Source organism: Solanum pennellii, chromosome 8, assembly GCF_001406875.1.
Source record: "Solanum pennellii chromosome 8, SPENNV200".
Classification (NCBI taxonomy): domain Eukaryota; kingdom Viridiplantae; phylum Streptophyta; class Magnoliopsida; order Solanales; family Solanaceae; genus Solanum; species Solanum pennellii.
Window position 1 is genome coordinate 65,082,102 of NC_028644.1, and position 19,167 is coordinate 65,101,268.

The window sequence follows — 19,167 nt, forward strand, 5'->3', positions numbered from 1 at the left end:
TTGATACCACGAAGGAATATTGATTGTATTGAAGTGTTAACCTAATAAGGGAATACATGGGAGATATATATAGGAGATATAGGAAGGAGTACTAATCCTAATAGGACTAGGATTAAGGAGTACTAATCCTAATAGGACTAGGATTAGTACACAGTAAATACTAATATTATTTAATACTATTTATTTAATACTATCTGTTATTAATCATTATGATGGTTTATTCAAATTTCCGTTTACAATTAAATAATAACTTTTTTATTATAAGAATTGATGATATAATTTTTTATGTAAGAAAAAAATTATCTTAATATGTATTTTATTTTATTATGATCTCTAAAATTTTCTATTATTATTTTTTTAAAATTACTCTCTTGGATATATCACTCTCATCTCATCACTGATATATCTCCATCTCCTTCGCTCTCGGATATATCACTAACCTCTCTGATACATTCCTTCTCTCTGATGCATTCCTCGTTTCTATGTATCTGGATATTCTATCCCATCTTTGGTATATCTTCTCCCTCTCAGATACATCATTTTCTCATGTATCTGAATATCTGTTGATATATCCGGATTCATAAATTTTAAGGTATTTTTAAAAATTTTAAAAAATAATAGAAGAATCTATATATATATATATAAATCTGAATCAAAAATCGCTGATGTGGCATGCTTCTAAGGGCTGAATTTTTTATTTATTTATTGGAGATTTTTTTTAAAGTTTTTTTTTCATTTTAAAACATAAAATATTATTTAATATTTTTGTAAAATATTAAAGCATAGTATTTAATTACTCCCTTATTAAATCATACATAAAAGCTTCAATTATCAAATTCTTACCTTAAAAACATTTTTCTTAATTGTAAAATTTAAGAAAATTTATTCTTTACACTTAATTAGAGAATTTGAAAAGTTTTTTAACATTAACTTTTGAATACTATATAAATCATAGGCCTAAGTCATCTCCAGCCACTCAAAGTTGTCCGCATAATTCATTTAGACACCTCAACTAATCCTTGTGTCAATTGAACACTTTATTTGTTCAAAAGTCATTCCTATTAGACACAAAATGCTGACATGACAAAAAACGTGTAATTCACTTTCCTTGGGCGCGTTAATTTATTAAAAATAATATTTTTCTTTTTTTTTCTCTTAATTTATACGCCTAAGTTAATTTTTTTAAAAAAAAATTAACAAAAAAAAAGAAGAACAGTTGTCTTCTTCTTCTTCCCTATTTTTGTCTTCTTCTTCTTCCCTATTTCTATCAATCCCACCCCACCCCACCCCAACCCTCATACCCATACACCAGTGGTTATCTTCTTCCCCCATCATTCTAATGATTTCAAAATTCTTAGTATCAGTGGTTATCTTCTTCCCTCACCATTCTAATGGTTTCAAAATTCTTAGCATTTTGTTTCATTTATAAATTTTTCGAAGAGATTCTTTTCCCCATCTTTCTCTACCTAAAAAACGAGATGAAGTAAAAAATTATAATTAAAAAAAAAGCTGATGAAAAAAAAAATTATCGGGTTAAAAATGAAACTGTACAGGGAGGGGAGGGTAGCCACTAATGGAGTTAGAGGAAATGTATGTTTTGTTCCCGTTGAAGGCAGGGAAGTTTAGGTTTTACTTTTTTTTTTCATTTTTTTAACTTTAAAATAATTTTTATTTGTTTTCTTTATAATATAATGTTTAAATAATTTTTTGGATTAAAAAATAACACATGTCATTATTTGATTGGTCAAATTGACAAGTCAGCGCGAGTGTATTTCACACATCCTCTATTTTTTGTTTATTCTCGAAAAAATGTTTAAATGGTTCAAATTCAGAATGGTTGAAGTGTTCAATAGGTAGTATGTCTAGTTGAGGTGTCTAAATGAATAATCGGGACAAGTTTGAGTGGCCGCATATGACTTTGGCCTAAATCATACCATTAGATTGCTTACATGTTGGACATGAGATTATTTGTAAAATATGAAAGTCGGACGAATATGATGGTGTCGAGATAGCCATGGATTTCTGCGCGACTGATCGAAGACGACGACTGTAGTTTGAAAACCTCTGAAGCTCTTGTCATTCTTTTGCATTTGTTTATTTACTTTTCTTGTTTAAAATTTAGCTAGTGCTATAGTTTATTTTCCTTTTTGATTATTGGGAATCGATCCACTTTTGGAATTGATAGTTATACTATTTTTTAATATTGTTGATTAATAAACTCTGATGAAACATTTGTATTTTAAAAAGAAAAAAAAAAGAAAGAGAAGATTTCATGTAATATAATTAAAATTTAAGTTTAATTTGCAGTCATTTATTTTGTTACATATTTTTATTTTTTATTTTCTCTAATCTATGAAATCTGAAGAAAAAAAAATCAAATTTCTCATCATTATTAGAATTTATTAATTCATCTTTCTTTATTATTACTACAATTTATTATTTTTATTTAAATTCTTTTTTCTACCTTCTATTTTTATAATTTTCTAAAAAGAAATGTATTTAACTCTGATCCTTATTGCCATAATTTAACATAGTACCTTCTATTTCTATTATTTTTTTTATAAATATATATGTTTTATTTATGTCTCCTTTTATTACCATAAATATGTTCTGCCCATTTCTCTCAATTAATTTCATTTAATTTGTTGTAAAATGTTAAAAAAATTAAAATATCTTATTTTTATCATTAATAAAATACTATTAGTTAATTTTTCTAAAACTTTTCTTTCATTCTCCTAAATTTCTTTCATTTATTAAAAAATAAAACACTTCTTAAATTCTGATAAATCTCGATCACGATCATTTTTAAAGATTTTTAATTTTCTGTAATTTGTCAGAAATTTATTTATAATTTATTCTTTTTAATTTTTAAACTTCATCTTTTTTTGAGTGGTAAGAGTTTAGTTTTTTTTTTTTTGGTGAAAATAAATAAATAAATATAAGGTAATAAGCGGAATATAAGGAAGAGAAATATTTAAGAAATATATTTTTGTAACGGTAGCTTTTGAATTTCTTATTTTTGGAAAAGTGTAACTGATTGTTAATTAATAATTGATTTTTTGTTTTTTAATTTTCTTTTTTGGATTTTCTTTTTTTTCCCTTCATTTAAAACTCAATTCTTTAATTCTATTATTATACTTAAATAAAATGTTAAGAAACTAAAAAGTCATTTCTTTACGATAAGTTTTAATGATATTTATTTCATTACATTAACAAGTTTTTATTTTTCTAATTTCTGAAGTAATTAATAATCATATTGATATTAGATATTATAATCGTATAAATAAAGATAGTCAAATTTTATAGAAATCATCACTTTAATTTTTTTGTTGTTATGTTTTTGAGAGATATTGTTAGATTCTGTAGAAATCATCACGTTGATTTATTTATTTCTTTATCGTTTTTATATTTTTTATGTTTATTATTTGCATAGATTTTAGTTTGACTTAAAAAAATAAGATGCAAATTATTAAATTATGATCAACCTATGGAGTGGATGTCAGCAAAACTCAAAAGATTAATTATGCATTAAATTTATATATTATTCTTTGCTATAAAAAAAATCAAGGTCTAACAATTATATTACAAACACATCTTTATTTATATGATACTTAATAAAATTACTCATAACTTATCATTTTTTATAATCGCGCGAAGCGCGAATATGTTCACTAGTAATATAATTAACTCGTAACACTATAAAATTTATGCCAATTGTACTAAATTTAAAAACCTATATAAATAACATATTTTAATATTTTAGTGATAAATTTTGCTTCTTAAAAGTCAATTGACTAAATTTCTAAAATATATATATATATATATATAAAACAGGCTAAAAACAGACAAAAAAAAGAGTGTAGATTTCTTTTTTGGGATTTGCTTGATTGCAGAACTACTTCCTAAATTTCACTCCGTTCCGATTCAGAACTGTTCGAACCGCCGACGGTGCAACTGCTCACACACTACAGGTATTAACGAACTTCGCCATCTCCGTCACCGACGATGGATTCTCCGGCGAGCACATTTAATCCGAACAAGCGTCTCAAGGAAGAGTTACGATTTTCTTTTAACAAACAAATCCATAAATTGCATTTTTTCCACTTTGTTATGATCTGAATTTTGAACAATTGATCATTCGTTTCAGGTTTGTGAGCAATTTAACAGGAACTTCAATGATGGAGTTATTCCTTCTCATTGCCACTCTCTCGGTAAGAAACCGTTGCTATTTTTTTAATTTTAATTTTAGTATTATGTGTTTTATTTTAATTTTGTTTTTATATTGTGATTCAGATGATCCTCTTTCTACGTTCAGTATATTCCAGTTCCAAAAAAGGTGTGAAAATCGCACAACATTGTATCATTTTTCTCCTGTCATAACATTTTATTCATCATTCTGATTAAGTTTTAGTTAATTGTTTTTTTCCGGGTTTTTCCAATTTAGATACTGTAAAGCTTGCATTGAGCCCTAAATAGTTTGCCATCAGGCAAAATTGGAATGATAGAGAAGAAAAAAATTATGTATTCTCCTCCCTTTTATTAAGTATTTGTATTTGTATTATTTTCTTATGATTAGCTAAATGTGACAAAGACCAAACTGTTTATAAGGATATAGTTGGTTTGAAAACATTTCGTTTGCTTATTTGTTTTTGTAATGGCGGTGTTCGGGCTAGCTTTGTTGCACTTTGACTAAACTACCAAGTACCTGTCACCTTCCACTACCTCCGGTGAGGGACTGATTGGAAAAAAGGACCTAACTTTTCTTTTAATTTTTGTTTTGGTACTTGGTAATTTTTTTTTTATTTTGGAGTCTGAATATTTGCAGTCAGTTTGAAAAGAAAGAAGCGGAGAAGGTTATTATTTGACTTATAGGAAGTAAAGAAAGGACTATAAAGCATTCTGAATTCATCATCCCACTCTGTAAATTTATGTTTTACATCATATTATAGTTAAAGTCGTAGAATTGTAAAGATTCAATTTTATTATCCTCCAAAAGACATGGCATTGGTTCTTAATTTTTGGGCTGAAAAAGCTTAACTAAATTCACTAACAAAAAGTAACTAAGTCAATGCAATTCTTCCGTCATGCAAAATGCTTCTGGATAAGTTAGTAGTAAAACAGCTAATGTTGAAGTAGGGGAGGATCTGAACTAACTGAACCTCCTACGCAAGATGCAATGAATGGTGTATTAGTGTGACTCCTACATGTTAACTGGTTATCAGTATGCTAAGCCACTACTATACTGAGGTCTATGAAAAGGCCTTTTGAGGGGCTCTGGGTCTTTCAGAGGGTAAAGCTGAGGACATAATGTGGGACTAGTGATTGGTTTGGGAAGAGTATGAAAACTTAAAGGAAGTATGGCGAACATTCTAGAATTCTGTTTGGAGTGAAGTGAATGGGACATCTATTTGAAGCTATAAAGCTGGGAGCTAGAGTTTTGGGAAAATCTTTAGTCTATTTCTCACGTAAAAGGTTGTGAAACTAAGTGACAATAAATGCACTTTATCGAGGAGATACTATCATTGAGACCTTTCTCAAGAGATCACGAAGAACTATTATAGTGGTATCATCCTACTTGCCGTGTAAATTTAATACTCATTGCACCTAACATAGCAATTGCTAGACCTTTCTCTTGTCCAAAAGAAGCTCCCAGTTTTGAAGTTGGGTGTGAAACTCGTAATACTGTTAAGTGAAAAAAAAGTTTTCTTTCTTGGTTATAGCAACAGATACGTTAGGCCTTTTATCAAATTTATCAACAACTAAAATCTTTTGCTAATGTGTTGATCCTGTAGTGGTTAATGAACTTCCTGAAGACCCATTTGTTTTGATCACTGTTACCCAAACTCATAATTGCTTGATTAGTTGTATTGTTTGACGAAAGAAGTCCCAACACTTTGTTTGTGACGTTAGTTGTACTTTATTTTTGTTTCCTTTCTTGTTTCACCATTTTATGTGGCCAATAGCTGTATCACTTCACCCCTTTGTGAGGCATCTGATCCTAATTTTGCAGAGGCCCTGTCAAAGAAAGATGATAATGTTAATGCAGTTGTTTGTAAGAAGAGCCTGGGATCATATCTTGCTGCAGCGACTCTTGATGTCTTCTGCATTGTATTTCCAGTCATTTTATGTTTGACTGTAAGTGTTCTCTGTCTGTTCTATAATACCAACAGTACTTGTGATTCATTTTAACAAGTCAAATAAATGGACGAAAAGATCTCTATTATATTAACATCTGAATGAAAAGGAAAGAGAAAGAAGATTCAGTTATAAATTGGTTATTATTTCTAGTCATTTGTTGATGAAGTAGTTGTTTCCTGTGTGCGAGATGATCTCAAGTTTTGGGAACTTGATTTAATACTTGATATTCTTGATCAAATGAGTAACTATTCAATCTCAGATTCTGGCAGATTGGACATATACTAATGCAGTTGGGATGACCTTATTGGTGACATTCTTTATTTTAGCTAGAAGGTAATCCGATGATAGAATTCTACAGGCATTCCATGAAGCTGTTTACATGTATTTCATGTAGCTTATTGTATGTAACGGTATTTCATGTTCAATGCAGATCTGGATTTTCTGTTTCTCAGGAAGAAGGGGTCCGATCTCTTAGGACAAATATATCTGCATACAGGGTTGCTATGGTATGCGGAATAACCATTATTTACATATGCTTTCATCTTATTTTGTTTCCTTTTATTACTGGAGTTACTATTTATGATTTTAGGTATGATTGCTGCAGAATTTTCTGACATGCATATGTATTCTGGCTGTTGACTTCAAGATATTTCCTAGAAGATATGCTAAAACAGAGACGTACGGTACTGGCTTGGTAAACAACTATCTGTATTCTATTTTCATATTTGTGCTTATATCTTGATGTGTGCACTGAAGCGCCGGCTGAGCGATCGGGGACATCCCAATCTGCAGTTGCTCAGTTATAAGGCGAAGCGGAAGTTCTAATGGCCCTTTAACAACATTGTTGGCTAGGATTTAGGTTGTATCAGTTCAAAAATTTCTTAACGCAAAGTTCTCTTTGAGATGTAGTGATTAAGGATTGTGACTGTAAATAATTGTAATATTAAGGATTATCTCTGGAAAGGAAACAAATGTATAAGAGATGATTTGATGGTATGGTTTTCTAGGTAACGGATGGATAGTTCTTAAAATTGCATTTTCTATCCCCTTTTAGGCATTGACATGTTAAATAAATCCTAGGTAGCTTTTTTGCTAGCATATGCTTATTTGCAAGTTGTCATTATGAAAGTTCTTCTCTCTATTTTTCCTTCACTTTTATATCATCCTACTATAGTCAGTTCCATTGTATTGAGCTCAACTTCATTGATTCATCTTTTCGTTTAGGTTTTTCATCCTGGTTCTGTCAACTTACTACTTCTGATGAACCTTTTGCCGAAATTTAAACTGGAGTTAGAATTAGGTACCTTATGCTTACCTTGTGGTTGTATCAGATGGACATTGGAGTAGGTTCGTTTATTGTGGCAAATGCATTGGTCTCACGACAAGCACGTGGAATTGCAAAAACGTAAGTGAGGATTCTCTATTTGAACTTTTATCATGGCCATTGATGAGATTTTACCTCTTGTAGATGACTGGATGATGCTATATAGTTTAACTGACATGTTTCTCTTTAGGGGTCGTTTAGTAGGGTGTATATGAATAGTACTGATTAGGGTGTCTTAGTAATTCTGTGAGTAGTTATGTTGGAATTAAAGATAACATATATTGCATAAATTCTAATAGTAGTATGTTTCTCTTATACTTCAAACCAAACAGCGCGTAAGAATATTCTTGCTATCATTTATATATACTTCTGTAGATACCCTTTTATTTGATTCTTTGGGCTGGTCCATGTATCTCTCGGACCAATTATTAGTCCACATAATGTTGATGAAGAAAGAAATTTTTATCCTGGAATCCATATAGCTACTTATAATTGATTCCCCTGTACTAGGGCTTTCAATCAAAACATACAGTCAGATGATGTTTTTTCAATATGAGAGTCAGAATTCTGTTCCATTACTACTATAATAATAATTGATTCTCTTCTTGATTCATTTGATAAAGGAGTATATTCCTCTGTACTAGGTTTACACAAGTACAGTCAGATCATGTTGCTTGATAAGAACATTTATTTAATTTCTGGTCTGTAATTATCTAATCAATTCTGTTCTTTTATTCATTTGATAAATAAAATTTTGCACTTTCTTAATTGGCACTTACATTTCCAGGAATTTGAGAACTGCAATTTCTTCAACTTGTCCACTCATAGTCCTGGGGTTTGCTCGAATCTTTTTCACTTCAAGTGTTGATTATCAGGTTAATGGAATCTTAATTCTTCTACATTACCAATGTTATTCTTTTTCTTTGGCCTGGGGATGTGGGGGTTGGGGGGACAAAATTTGGACATTTAAATCCAAGAAACATTCACGAGGGGGCACACTTCAGCCCGTGAGAATGATATGTGAGTTGATAACTTGAACGTGCAGTGTATCCACCTCCACCCCATATAATGCATGCCCGAAATAGCGAAGATGATTTTGAGAACGTCTCGTGATAGGCTGTCTTAATCATGAACTTTTTGGCTTATTTTTTTGTTTGTATTTTTGATTATGTCCAATGCATCCACAAGATGAGTGCCATAGAAATGCAGATGCCTAGCTGGATGTGCGACTTACAAGATAAGACAAGATTAAAAATGATCACATTAGAAGAAGCAAGTAGCATATAGAGGATAATATAAGAGAAGGTCGCTTGAGATTGTTTGGTCATATCCTACATCAATCTCCAGATATGTTGCTCTATTGGTGTGAAACTAAGGTAGTATATGATAACATGGGACGAGGTAGGCCTAAAATTACATGGAAGGAAGTTTTATCGAGAGACGTGTAGTTGAAAGCGAAAGATATGGTACATGAAAGTGCAAGTAGCATTTGTAAAAGCTCTATATAGGCAATTAGATGGGAATATATTTAGGTCGCATTTGTCCTTATTGAAACTAAGACGTCTGAATTTGGATACATCTGAATATTAAGATATGCATTTGGATGAGATGTTTGAATTCAATGCACATATGAATATTAAGATATTGTTTAAGATATGAAAACTAAGTAATTAAATTTGCCTTTAAACTTAATAAATATAGAAGTTTATAAAATGTATATCAACAAAATATTTTAAAAGAACTATTGGCGGTTGGTGGTAATGGCTAGCAGTGGGGGTTGTGGGAGCCGATTAGAATAGTGTTGTCTATTGATGTTGTGGATAGTAGCTAGTGGTGATGGTGACTGACAGTATTGGTTGATGGTGGATAATAGTAATAGCTAATGGCAGTTGTAAATAATGACGGTGGTTTGCGATATATAGCGGTGACGATGATGATGATTGTGTGTAGTGATAGGTGGTTGTTGTGGTAATGGTGGTGATGATGTTAAATAGTGGGTAGTGGTGGTGACAACTGATTGTAGTGATTGGCAACAATGGTGGTTGTGGTTGAGGATGGTAGTTGTGGGTGGTGGTGGTAGATAATGCTGGGTGACAATGGTGGTAATCAATAATGGCGAGTGATGGCGACAACAGTGAATGGATGGAATTGGTGAACTACCATCTTTGTAGAAAATTTTAAATTTATACCCTTCGGAAGAGTGGCCCAGTGGTTTGAGCACGTCGCACCGGGCTTGTCTAGTGGGGTTACCTCTCTTATGTGATTTGCATGCTATTGCATAGGAGCGGGGGTTTTACCTTATGCGCACCCCCTCAAGGGTAGCAACTGTGGGTTTCCCTTGTTATAAAAAAAGGAATTTTTAAATATACATCTTTATGATATTAAGTCTTTGTTGCATATCTTAATCATTCAAGTCTATTCAAACCCATTAACAGGTTATAATATAAAAATGATCTTAATGATTAAGATCCAATTAATTAAGATTCATACCTAAAAAAGAAACGGACTTAATGACTGAACTAAGACCTTTTGTGATGACTGTTATAGCTAGTCAGTTGGTACACCTCGACTAATTTATGGGATACCTACTACCTCCTATCAGCATAGGTATCAGGTAACTCTAACTACCCAGGCTGGACAAAAAAGAAGAAACCACCTAAGCGTTTGCCTTCGCCAGGAATTGTACCTTAGATCTCAAGGTTCTCAACTCACTTCAAACCACTTGGGTGCGGCCTAAAAGAATTTAATTGTAGAAACATGGTTAATGAGGAATTATATAGCCGACTGTAACTAATTTCGGACTGAAGCATAGTATAGTTGTATCATTTCTGATTATGGTCAAATTTATCTCAACTTTGAAATTATGCACAGGCAAGTTTATATCTTAATGCAAGCAAGACAACTTGTTGAATAATCTTTTCTGCCACATCATGTGTAACGAGAATTAAACCCCTCCGGTGCTGGGGAAAATGTATAATACTACTTTGATCCAATAAGTTGTTAGAAGTAGGTTTTGGCTTGGATTTACCAAAGGAAGAGTACTTCTAGGCTTTCCACGAATGGGAACTATTGAAGAAGCTCTTTATACTGAATTTGTTTATGAATGGTCCCTTCCTCATTCAATACAGTATGGATAGCATGCTCAATGATTAGTTATAACCCGAATTTGCTTTTAGTTGCATATTAAGTTCTTAAAAGTGACGTGTTACTTTCTTAACTAGTAAACTATGAAATTTGGAGATAAGATTGCCCAATGTTTTACTGGCAAGGTGTGTACTCCCTTTCACCGATTAGTGAAGCCAGGACAATAGTAGTGTCAAAATTAAAATGCACAATTATGTTGCAGGAAAGGAGACCTTTGTGTAACACCTTAGCAAAAAAAAGAAAAGAGAAGGGGAGATCTTTGTGTAATGTCTTCCCATTCCTATTTCTCAAAAGTCAAAATGTTCTTATTTTCCTGTGTTTGACTGCAGCAATCATCGTTAACTTTTCTCAGCATATTGTTGTGTCAAAATGGTAATTTTAGAAGGGTCCTCAACAAGCATCATAGTCGTCTAGCTTTAAACTTCCTTTCTGAGTACTGCATACCAGTGTTATCAAAGGTGCGTTTTAAGCGCGCTTAAGCCCTAAAGTGAGGCTCAAAACGTGTTGATAGCTTTGCCTCGCTTTATGTGCGCTTCAGTATTGTCATCAAGGTTTTAAGGCAAACTTTTCCTTGCCAATGAGCCTCTTATGAAGAAGTGCCACTAAACAATTGATATTTCACGTTATCATAAAAAAGAATCAATTTCTTTGGTCATATATTTGTCATTCACGTTTATAATTATTAGTCTTGGACTAAACATATATATTTGTATTTTTTCTCCCTTTGCGCCTTTTTTCATCAAAGCCCATGCTTTATTTGCGCTTTGCGTTTAAAGCCCCACGGACCTTAGAGCCTTTTTGCGCTTTTTGCTTTTGATAACACTGCTGCATACCTACGGCTATGTGTGTTTCTGTTTGTATGAACAATTAAATGCATCCTATATCTGTACCAGTGTTTACAGATGTTTTTCATGTAGTTTTCCTCAATAGCTACTATGATCCTTTCTTTATCTGCATTTGCTAGGCATTTCTTCAAACTTTGTCATTCTTAATATTGATAGAAGTCATTTCCTTTGTCATAGGTTCACGTTGGTGAATATGGTGTGCACTGGAATTTCTTTTTCACTCTTGCTGGTGTAGCAATTTTGACATCGATAATTAATATTCCACCGAGTTATTGTGGAATTCTGGGGTGGTTTATTCTAGTAGGTATTATTATAATCTTGGCCCATCTCAGAATTTGGTACCTTCTCATATGCTTGGTAAGCCTAGAATTTTGTTTGTCCTTTCAGTATATGAGGTCATCCTGTTGCTTGGGCTAAATGAATATCTCCTTTCAAATGAACGAGGACATGACATCATCAGTCAAAACAAAGAAGGGATTTTTAGCATTTTTGGTAAGGTGAAGTGAAATTAGAGCAGTCTCTCTCTCTCTCTCTCTCTCTCTCTCTCTCTGACACCGTGCATTTGCTTACTGGGTTGTTCAGTTTTATGGTCGTTTTTTGGAAATTCTTTGAAGAAGAGATGGGCTGGTTCTCCGTTTCGTTTTGACTTGGATATGAAGCTTTGCCCTTAATTTTTTCTGGACTTGAAACTAGCTCATATAGGTGGAGTTAAGTAAATGGTTCCAATATATGTACACTTTTTAAAGTTCTGTTTCACAATGCTTGTAAATCAAAATAAACTTTTAGATATAAGTGTCATAATTAGTTGTTAATGCAGTAGTAATCAGATTAAGGGGAGTTCATCATTGAAACTTTATTTTAGCAAGAAGTGGGGGGTTTTATTTAGTTTGTTTGTGGGATATTTCTTTGGTTAGTCTAGTATACACGTGTAAACTGCTTCCTAACATGGGATACAGGGGTTTGCTAATTTGTTTAAATGGAAGAATTATGTGAATAATGCGTGGACTTCGGTGAATGTTTCTGATGTGGGTTGGGAGAACTGCAGAAAAAGTACCTATGTGTAGAAAAAATTGCAAACATTGGATTCCAAATGCTTATCAATCAAAATAAAATATTATGCTAAGGACAAGTTCAGTACGTTCTGAATATAACAGTAATCACATATTCACATCTTGCAATCTGGTCCATGTAATATAGCTTCATTGTAGTAAGAACTGGGGATCCATTGGGTCTGTTCTTTGTTGAATATTACACATGTATCAAGTATTGCCAATAGTGGAATACAAAGGTGTCAGGTAAGTTTGTATATTTTGGGACAAATGAACATCCAGATTAACACACACACACACGCACCAGACTCACTGAAGAAAAATAGTTCTTTTCAAGATGGAAAAAATAAGTTAATGTTGTGCAAGTTTTGAAGTTCTTCCCCAAATTTCTGGAACAAGGAAAGAAAGCTTATTTGTGATACCCTTTTCAATAGGATGTGAAAATTCTTACAATGACTTCTCTTTTCAAGGCAGAACAAAACATGTTAGCTGAAGCATTAATTAGCTATTTTTATTTTCTTACTGATCTTTTCTCAGAAGGTATTTTTGAGTCATCTTAAACCAAATGTGATATTTAATTTCATTGTATGAGCATTGTCGACTTTAGCTGGGTCGATGGTGGTTATCATAATATATTCAGTACTTCTTATCTCAATCATCTTACATTTTTATTTTATGATTGGTTATTTTGGTTTAGCAAATTATTTCTTTTGATATCAGGTTATTGGGGGTTGTACCTTGTTTGTGTCCAACTAGGCAACTATCTTTTCTTTGGAAAACCTGGAGATGCTGTGTTGAGGACAAACGATTGGGCAAGGATTAGAGTCTGGATTATCTGTCTTCTATTATGGTCTGATTTCCGGCTATGGAGTATTTTGTTGTCCACTTCCTGAATTTTTGCTTCTTGCTATTTAAATGCTGATATTTCTAAGCTTGTTGCTTCCTCTTCACGTTGCAGGTTGTTGACCATTTTGCTAGATAGGCATGTTGAGAGGGTTTCTCGCAGAATGGTATAGTGTATTACTCTGGGAGTTTTCCTCTTTTAATTTTAATAGCAAATATCTTAGTTTTCTGTCTAGTTTATGTGACTAATAATCTCTTTTAACAGTGCAACCTGGCTTATGTTACTGTAGTATTGGCTATGAACCTTCAGGTAAGATTCATAGAGATTGCTCTGTTCCAAATGGTTCTGGAATTCCTCTTCTGCATTGTGTTCAAGAATATTCTGAGCTGTTTTCGTGCACTCTTCCTTCAAGTCTGTTTCTTTAATACCACTAAGACCATAATTCACTCTTTTATTCTATCTACTTATACGCTGATTAAAGTTCTTTTGTCATGGTTAGAATGTGGAATTGTCTATTCCCTGTGGCTCCTTTTGTTTGCTGGACTGTGGTAGCTACTCATTCCATCTATCCATGATTCTTCTTACCAACAGTTCTACACTTGTAAATGGAGTTTGCGCGTGCAGACATACATGTTAGTCTTATCGGATGGATGTACTTTTGTGTCTTTAAGTACATGGGTTTTCTGATGTCAGCTCTCATCAGTTATTTCAAGACTGAGTGCAAAGGCAGAAAAACTTAGATCAAGTGTATTAAGAATGATTTTGGACAAGATTTGAAGTGCCATGGTGAGGTTAAGTGATGGCTAACCATGCTATTCAATGTTATATTAAGGAGTGAAAGATAATAAATGAGTGGAAAAGGGTACCTTGGCCAATATACAAGAACAAAGGAGATAAAGATGTTCAAACTATTATTGTATGAAACTTATATAAAATATATATGTATTTTAAGCTAAACTTATATAATATAACATTCAAAGAGTGATGAGGATAGAGTAGGGACATTAAGTAAGGCTAAGTGGGTTCATGACTGGTAGTCTTGTAACAGCGGAGTGTTTTTGTTGAGATTTGTAGAAATTCTTACAGAGAGAAGGAAATCTACATGATATTCAGTGAACTAAAGAAAGCATATAGTAGTGCCAGTAAAGTAGTTCGAAAATAAAGAATCCATATCAAATATAAATACGATAAAGGATAGTTCAAAGGAGCTGTTACAAGTGTGAGAACAGTGGGTAGTGATACAAAGAGATTTTCATAGAATCCAGTGCCTAAGAATGGTTGCGGGAGCAACAATGTTATATTTAAGTGAATGTACCGTCTCAATAATGAAATATATCCAGAAGATGAATGTTTAGAAATGCACAAACTAATATGGATATCCAGTTGAACAAAATTGGACAAATCTTGAAACAATTGCATCAGATTGGACATAAAGGATAAAATGAGAAAAAATATCACTGAAGATGGTTTGACCATGTTGAATTGTTTTGTATGATTATTGAAGGTGCTTAAAGAGGATAATGTAGATATAGAATCAAATAGAAGGAGTCTATCTGAAAAAACCTGTGATTTATTGGAACCAAGGCGGATTTAACTAATAATAGAAGATAATGGAAGCAAAGGAACCACATGGACTAAGACTGGCAAACAGACAGGACCGGGTCAACAGGACCGGTTTTATCGGTAACCGGACCGGTACCGGTTTTTTCTTACCGGATTTTCTTACCGGTACCGGATTTTACCGGACCAGTTTTACCGGAAAAGTGTCCCTGTTCCGCCCGGTCCGTTAGTAACCGGTTTGGAACCGGGTTGGACCGGTTTGGAACCGGGTCTTACCGGTTTTTCCATTTTTTTTTTAATTATTTTAATTATTATATAATATTATATATTTATATTAAAAATTCAATTGAAAACTTTAAAGTTTATAACTTTATATAAGTTTGAAATTAAATTTATATTTTAAAGTTTATATTGAATTTAAAGTTTCAAATTGAATTTAAAGTTTTATATTGAATTTAAAGTTTTTTAAACTTTATATTGAATTTAAAGTTTGAAATTACATTTAAACTTTAAAGTTTATATTGAATTTAAAGTTTTAATATAAACTTTTATTAAAATNATTAAATTTATATTTTAAAGTTTATATTAAAAAAAGTTTCATTAACACAAGTATAATCATTAGTATTAACTAAATATCTAGGTGGCAAATTTTTAGAACAAGAACTATTTATTCCTCCCTTTTTATTTTTTAATTCCGACATTGGTCTTTTACCACTATTTCTTTCCGAATTCATGTTAAAATTTAAAACAATTAAATATTAAGAGAAAAACAAGCAAAATAATATAATAAAAGAGATAAAACAACTAAATTAATAAACAAATAACAATTAAAGTTAATAGTTGGAACGAATGTACCAAACGTCTACGTAAATGTAGACGTATAACGAAAGCCGGATTTGATAGATGCCGATTGTAGCTTCCGAAATTCAAACTTCAACTCAATATCACAATATAATAATTAATAATTTATGAGAGATTTATAATTGAGAGTTTGAGACTTTGAGAGATTGTATAAGAATGTATAAGTATTGAATTTGTGATTTAAAATTGAAAAAAATGGTATATTTATAGTGTAAATGGGTTAGAAGGGGGTGGGGGGTCATATTTGACCGTTTTGGGCCCCAGCCCAACGGCTAGAAGGGCCCAACGGTAATAAAACGGTAATATTAAAAATATATAAAAAAAAAAATAAAAAATCCGGCTAAACCGGTCCTTACCGGATTGGACCGGACCGGAACCGGTTCTTACCGAACCGGTTCAACCGGATAAAAAACCAGGAACCGGTCCGGTACCCGGTCCTGTATACTAAAAGACCGGTTCCTTACCGGTTCAACCGGTACCGGACGGACCGGTACGGGAACCGGATTGGAACCGGACCGGACCGGCCAAAAACCGGTCCGTTTGCCAGCCTTAACATGGACAATGCCAGCTAGTTCAAATGAAGGTTTAGTTGTTGTTTTTACTGTTACATTAAATCTAGTGCTTGGCAGGAATACTTTTATTTCAGTAGAAACTCGCATGTCAGTATTTTGCTGTCGTATTTTCTTGCTACGATGCTTCAAATTCTTTTCTTGTCTGTAGATCCAAGGGCCTATTGGAAACAACCTCTCTACCCTACAGGGGTAGGGTCATTCTCCTACCCTCTCCAGACCCCACTAGTAGGGATTACAGTGGGTGTATTGTTGTTGTTTGTAGAAACTTGTATGTCAATGTGGGAATAAGTGTAGGACTTGGAGAACTTTTAGAGAATTGCCAGTATTGAAATGAAATGGATACAACTAGAGAGGAATAGATTTAGTCATATATTGACCCCAAATAGTTTGGAATTGAAAGATACTTGATTGATTGATCATTTACCACTCATTTCAGAGCTTGATAAGTCCAATCTTTCAATGGAGACACAAGAAGTAATAAGAGATAAAGATGGAGAAACAAAAGTAGATTTGAGTTCCCAGAAATTAATGGCATTTAGCTCAAGGAGTTTCGTTACTATTTACTAAATAGCATGAATCAACCTGCAACTTGAAAGTGAAATTTTTAATTTTTAATTTCTCCAAGTTAATTAGTTTGGGGTCATTCAGACATCTTAGTGATAGGACGTCTTTTGAGTGATACCACAGAGAATGGATGTCATTGGGCTAAGGAATAAAGGTTGGTTGGTAACTAACTACTTGACTTCTGGAAAAGTTTATCCTTTTCTTTTTCTTTTTTTGTGGTTGTTTGACCAAATTTCTGGGTGAAGTAGGATGCTCATAATATTTCTTCTGATTCAACTTATTATACATTTACACAAGCTGAGTATTGCTTATTCAAAATGTTGGTTACACATTCCAAAAAGTTTGGTCAAGGATAGATTCATTTCACTCTTGGTAGGGGGGACAATCAGACTTCTGGATAGAGGAAGCCTTAACTAACTAGCCATTATTCCTGTTTTTTGGGGAAGAGTTTTGGTATTACTTGTGAATTTCTCTGGAATGTAATGCTGCTTAGTTTCATACAGAAATCTGCTGGCGTGATCCATATAATGTTGCATTTCTTTAATTTTTTTAATTTAGGCATATGATTCAACGTTTTCCCTTCTCAGGTTTTTGCAGTTTTAACTCTAGCTGATTATGTACCTGGATATAAAGTTGCTGCATTGATAGAATATTTCGACCGGAATCTACTGGGCTCTTTTCTTCTGGTGAGGAAAAAATTGTTGGTGACATCATCATTCTATAAGAGTTTATGTTCAACCTCTGATCTCTGAATGATTAGTCATAAAAATTGTTGTGCGATCATGCAGGCTAACGTGCTAACTGGAATGGTTAATCTTTCCATGGATACCCTCTCTGTCTCACCATTCGGAGCCCTTGCTATCTTGTTTGGATATGCATACATTTTATCTATTGCTGCAGCAGTTGCACATAATTATGGTATTCGATTGAAGTTTTGGTAGTGGAGCTGTTCTAGAGTGTACTCTAATTTAAATTCATTCTTTAACCCATCCTCCATCATATGACTATTCTTAATGTTATTCCTGTAATAGATCCTGTGTCTAGAATAGATTCTGTAATCAAGGCATTGACTGATCAATCGTATATTTTACCTTATCCTGGTCTATTCAACTATCCTACAGATTACTCTATTTCTGTTGATTAGAAATGCACTGTGAGAACTGTGTGAGAGAAATGACCATGGTGTACCCACATGATCATGTGATCGCGGCCTAAATCATATGCTGTTGCTGTGCGGTGACAACCAAAAGGGTATATGTGACAGGAACCAGCACAGAGAGTGAGACCTCAATCCCTCTTTTGCTTTCTCTGTGCATGCACTGTGTAGGATTGCCCATGGCTAAAAAAGAAAGCCAAACTCAAGCCCCATTTAGGAAATGGTATTTATGGGTCCCTCAAGAAAATAGGGGGGGTCCAAAGAAAGAAAGTTGGAATACTATTGTTATTTATAATAATAGATGTAGAGTTTTAGTTTTTGAATGCAGATGATTGCTGAAATGTACTAGTTTAGAAGAGAAAGCTTTGGTTGGTCACATGGATTTTGGATACCTTATACAGAGAAGGCCTGACAGCTTAATTGGACCATGGTCCAAACGTCCATTCATCCGTCCTCTTCTCCAGATAAGGTGACATTTCCTGTGCTTCTACTTTCACATGGTCCTTATCTGCAGTTTTTACCTATTCCTCTTTCCCTCTCTCTTCCTGTCTATTTTTTGAGTCACTCCTATTGTTTTGCCCTTACCTTTTATTACTGTGCTGTGGACCTTTGGTCACTATGTACAATACAAGAACAAGGTAGTACCCAGTGACAATATGGCATACTAAGCATTACAAAGTGTCGTTTTAGTTTTCATTAACAAAGTGGCATTCGGACCAGCTTGTATGCATCTTGACTAAGCCTTTGTACTATGCTATAGTCCACAAAGAGTAGTAGGTGCTTGATAAAGAAGTACTGGAGCTATGAAGTTGAAAATTATTTTTCTTTCACATATATTAGAACTAGCTAGATTTTGTTGCTGAATTAATTGGAATAGTTATTTTCTCTAACTAAACTCACAGTTATTCAGATTATATAAAACATTTGCTAAGAGCAAAATTTGTTTTGGTACAAAGGTGTCAATCCAATACTGAATTTCATGTTCTGATGATGTGAGTGGACAGCAGGCTTTAAAAGGACTCTAATTAGCAGTGCTCATTTGAGGAAGTTTTTGTTCTGGTTTTTTTTTTCTTTTACCTTTTCAGGGGGAAGATTTTTATTATATTATTA

The 19,167-nt window shown here is 33.0% G+C and overlaps 1 protein-coding gene across 2 annotated transcripts; it reads left to right on the forward strand.

The window, feature by feature from the left end:
- Positions 1-3,881: 3,881 nt before the first annotated feature.
- On the forward strand, positions 3,882-18,041 carry LOC107028719 (uncharacterized protein At4g17910). Of its 2 annotated transcripts, XM_015229893.2 has the most exons (16): positions 3,882-4,055; positions 4,148-4,211; positions 4,294-4,336; positions 6,011-6,135; positions 6,398-6,471; positions 6,569-6,644; positions 6,743-6,832; positions 7,470-7,543; positions 8,250-8,337; positions 11,629-11,755; positions 11,839-11,943; positions 13,221-13,350; positions 13,459-13,510; positions 13,609-13,653; positions 17,489-17,587; positions 17,690-18,041. In XM_015229893.2, exons 1-16 carry the CDS (start codon positions 4,006-4,008, stop codon positions 17,840-17,842), a joined length of 1,395 nt encoding a protein of 464 aa, XP_015085379.1. In that variant the 5' UTR covers positions 3,882-4,005; the 3' UTR covers positions 17,843-18,041. The 2 variants fall into 2 exon arrangements, with proteins under 2 accessions (XP_015085379.1, XP_015085380.1); XM_015229894.1 differs by lacking the exons at positions 17,489-17,587; positions 17,690-18,041 and adding an exon at positions 13,844-14,527.
- The last annotated feature ends 1,126 nt before the right edge of the window (positions 18,042-19,167 follow it).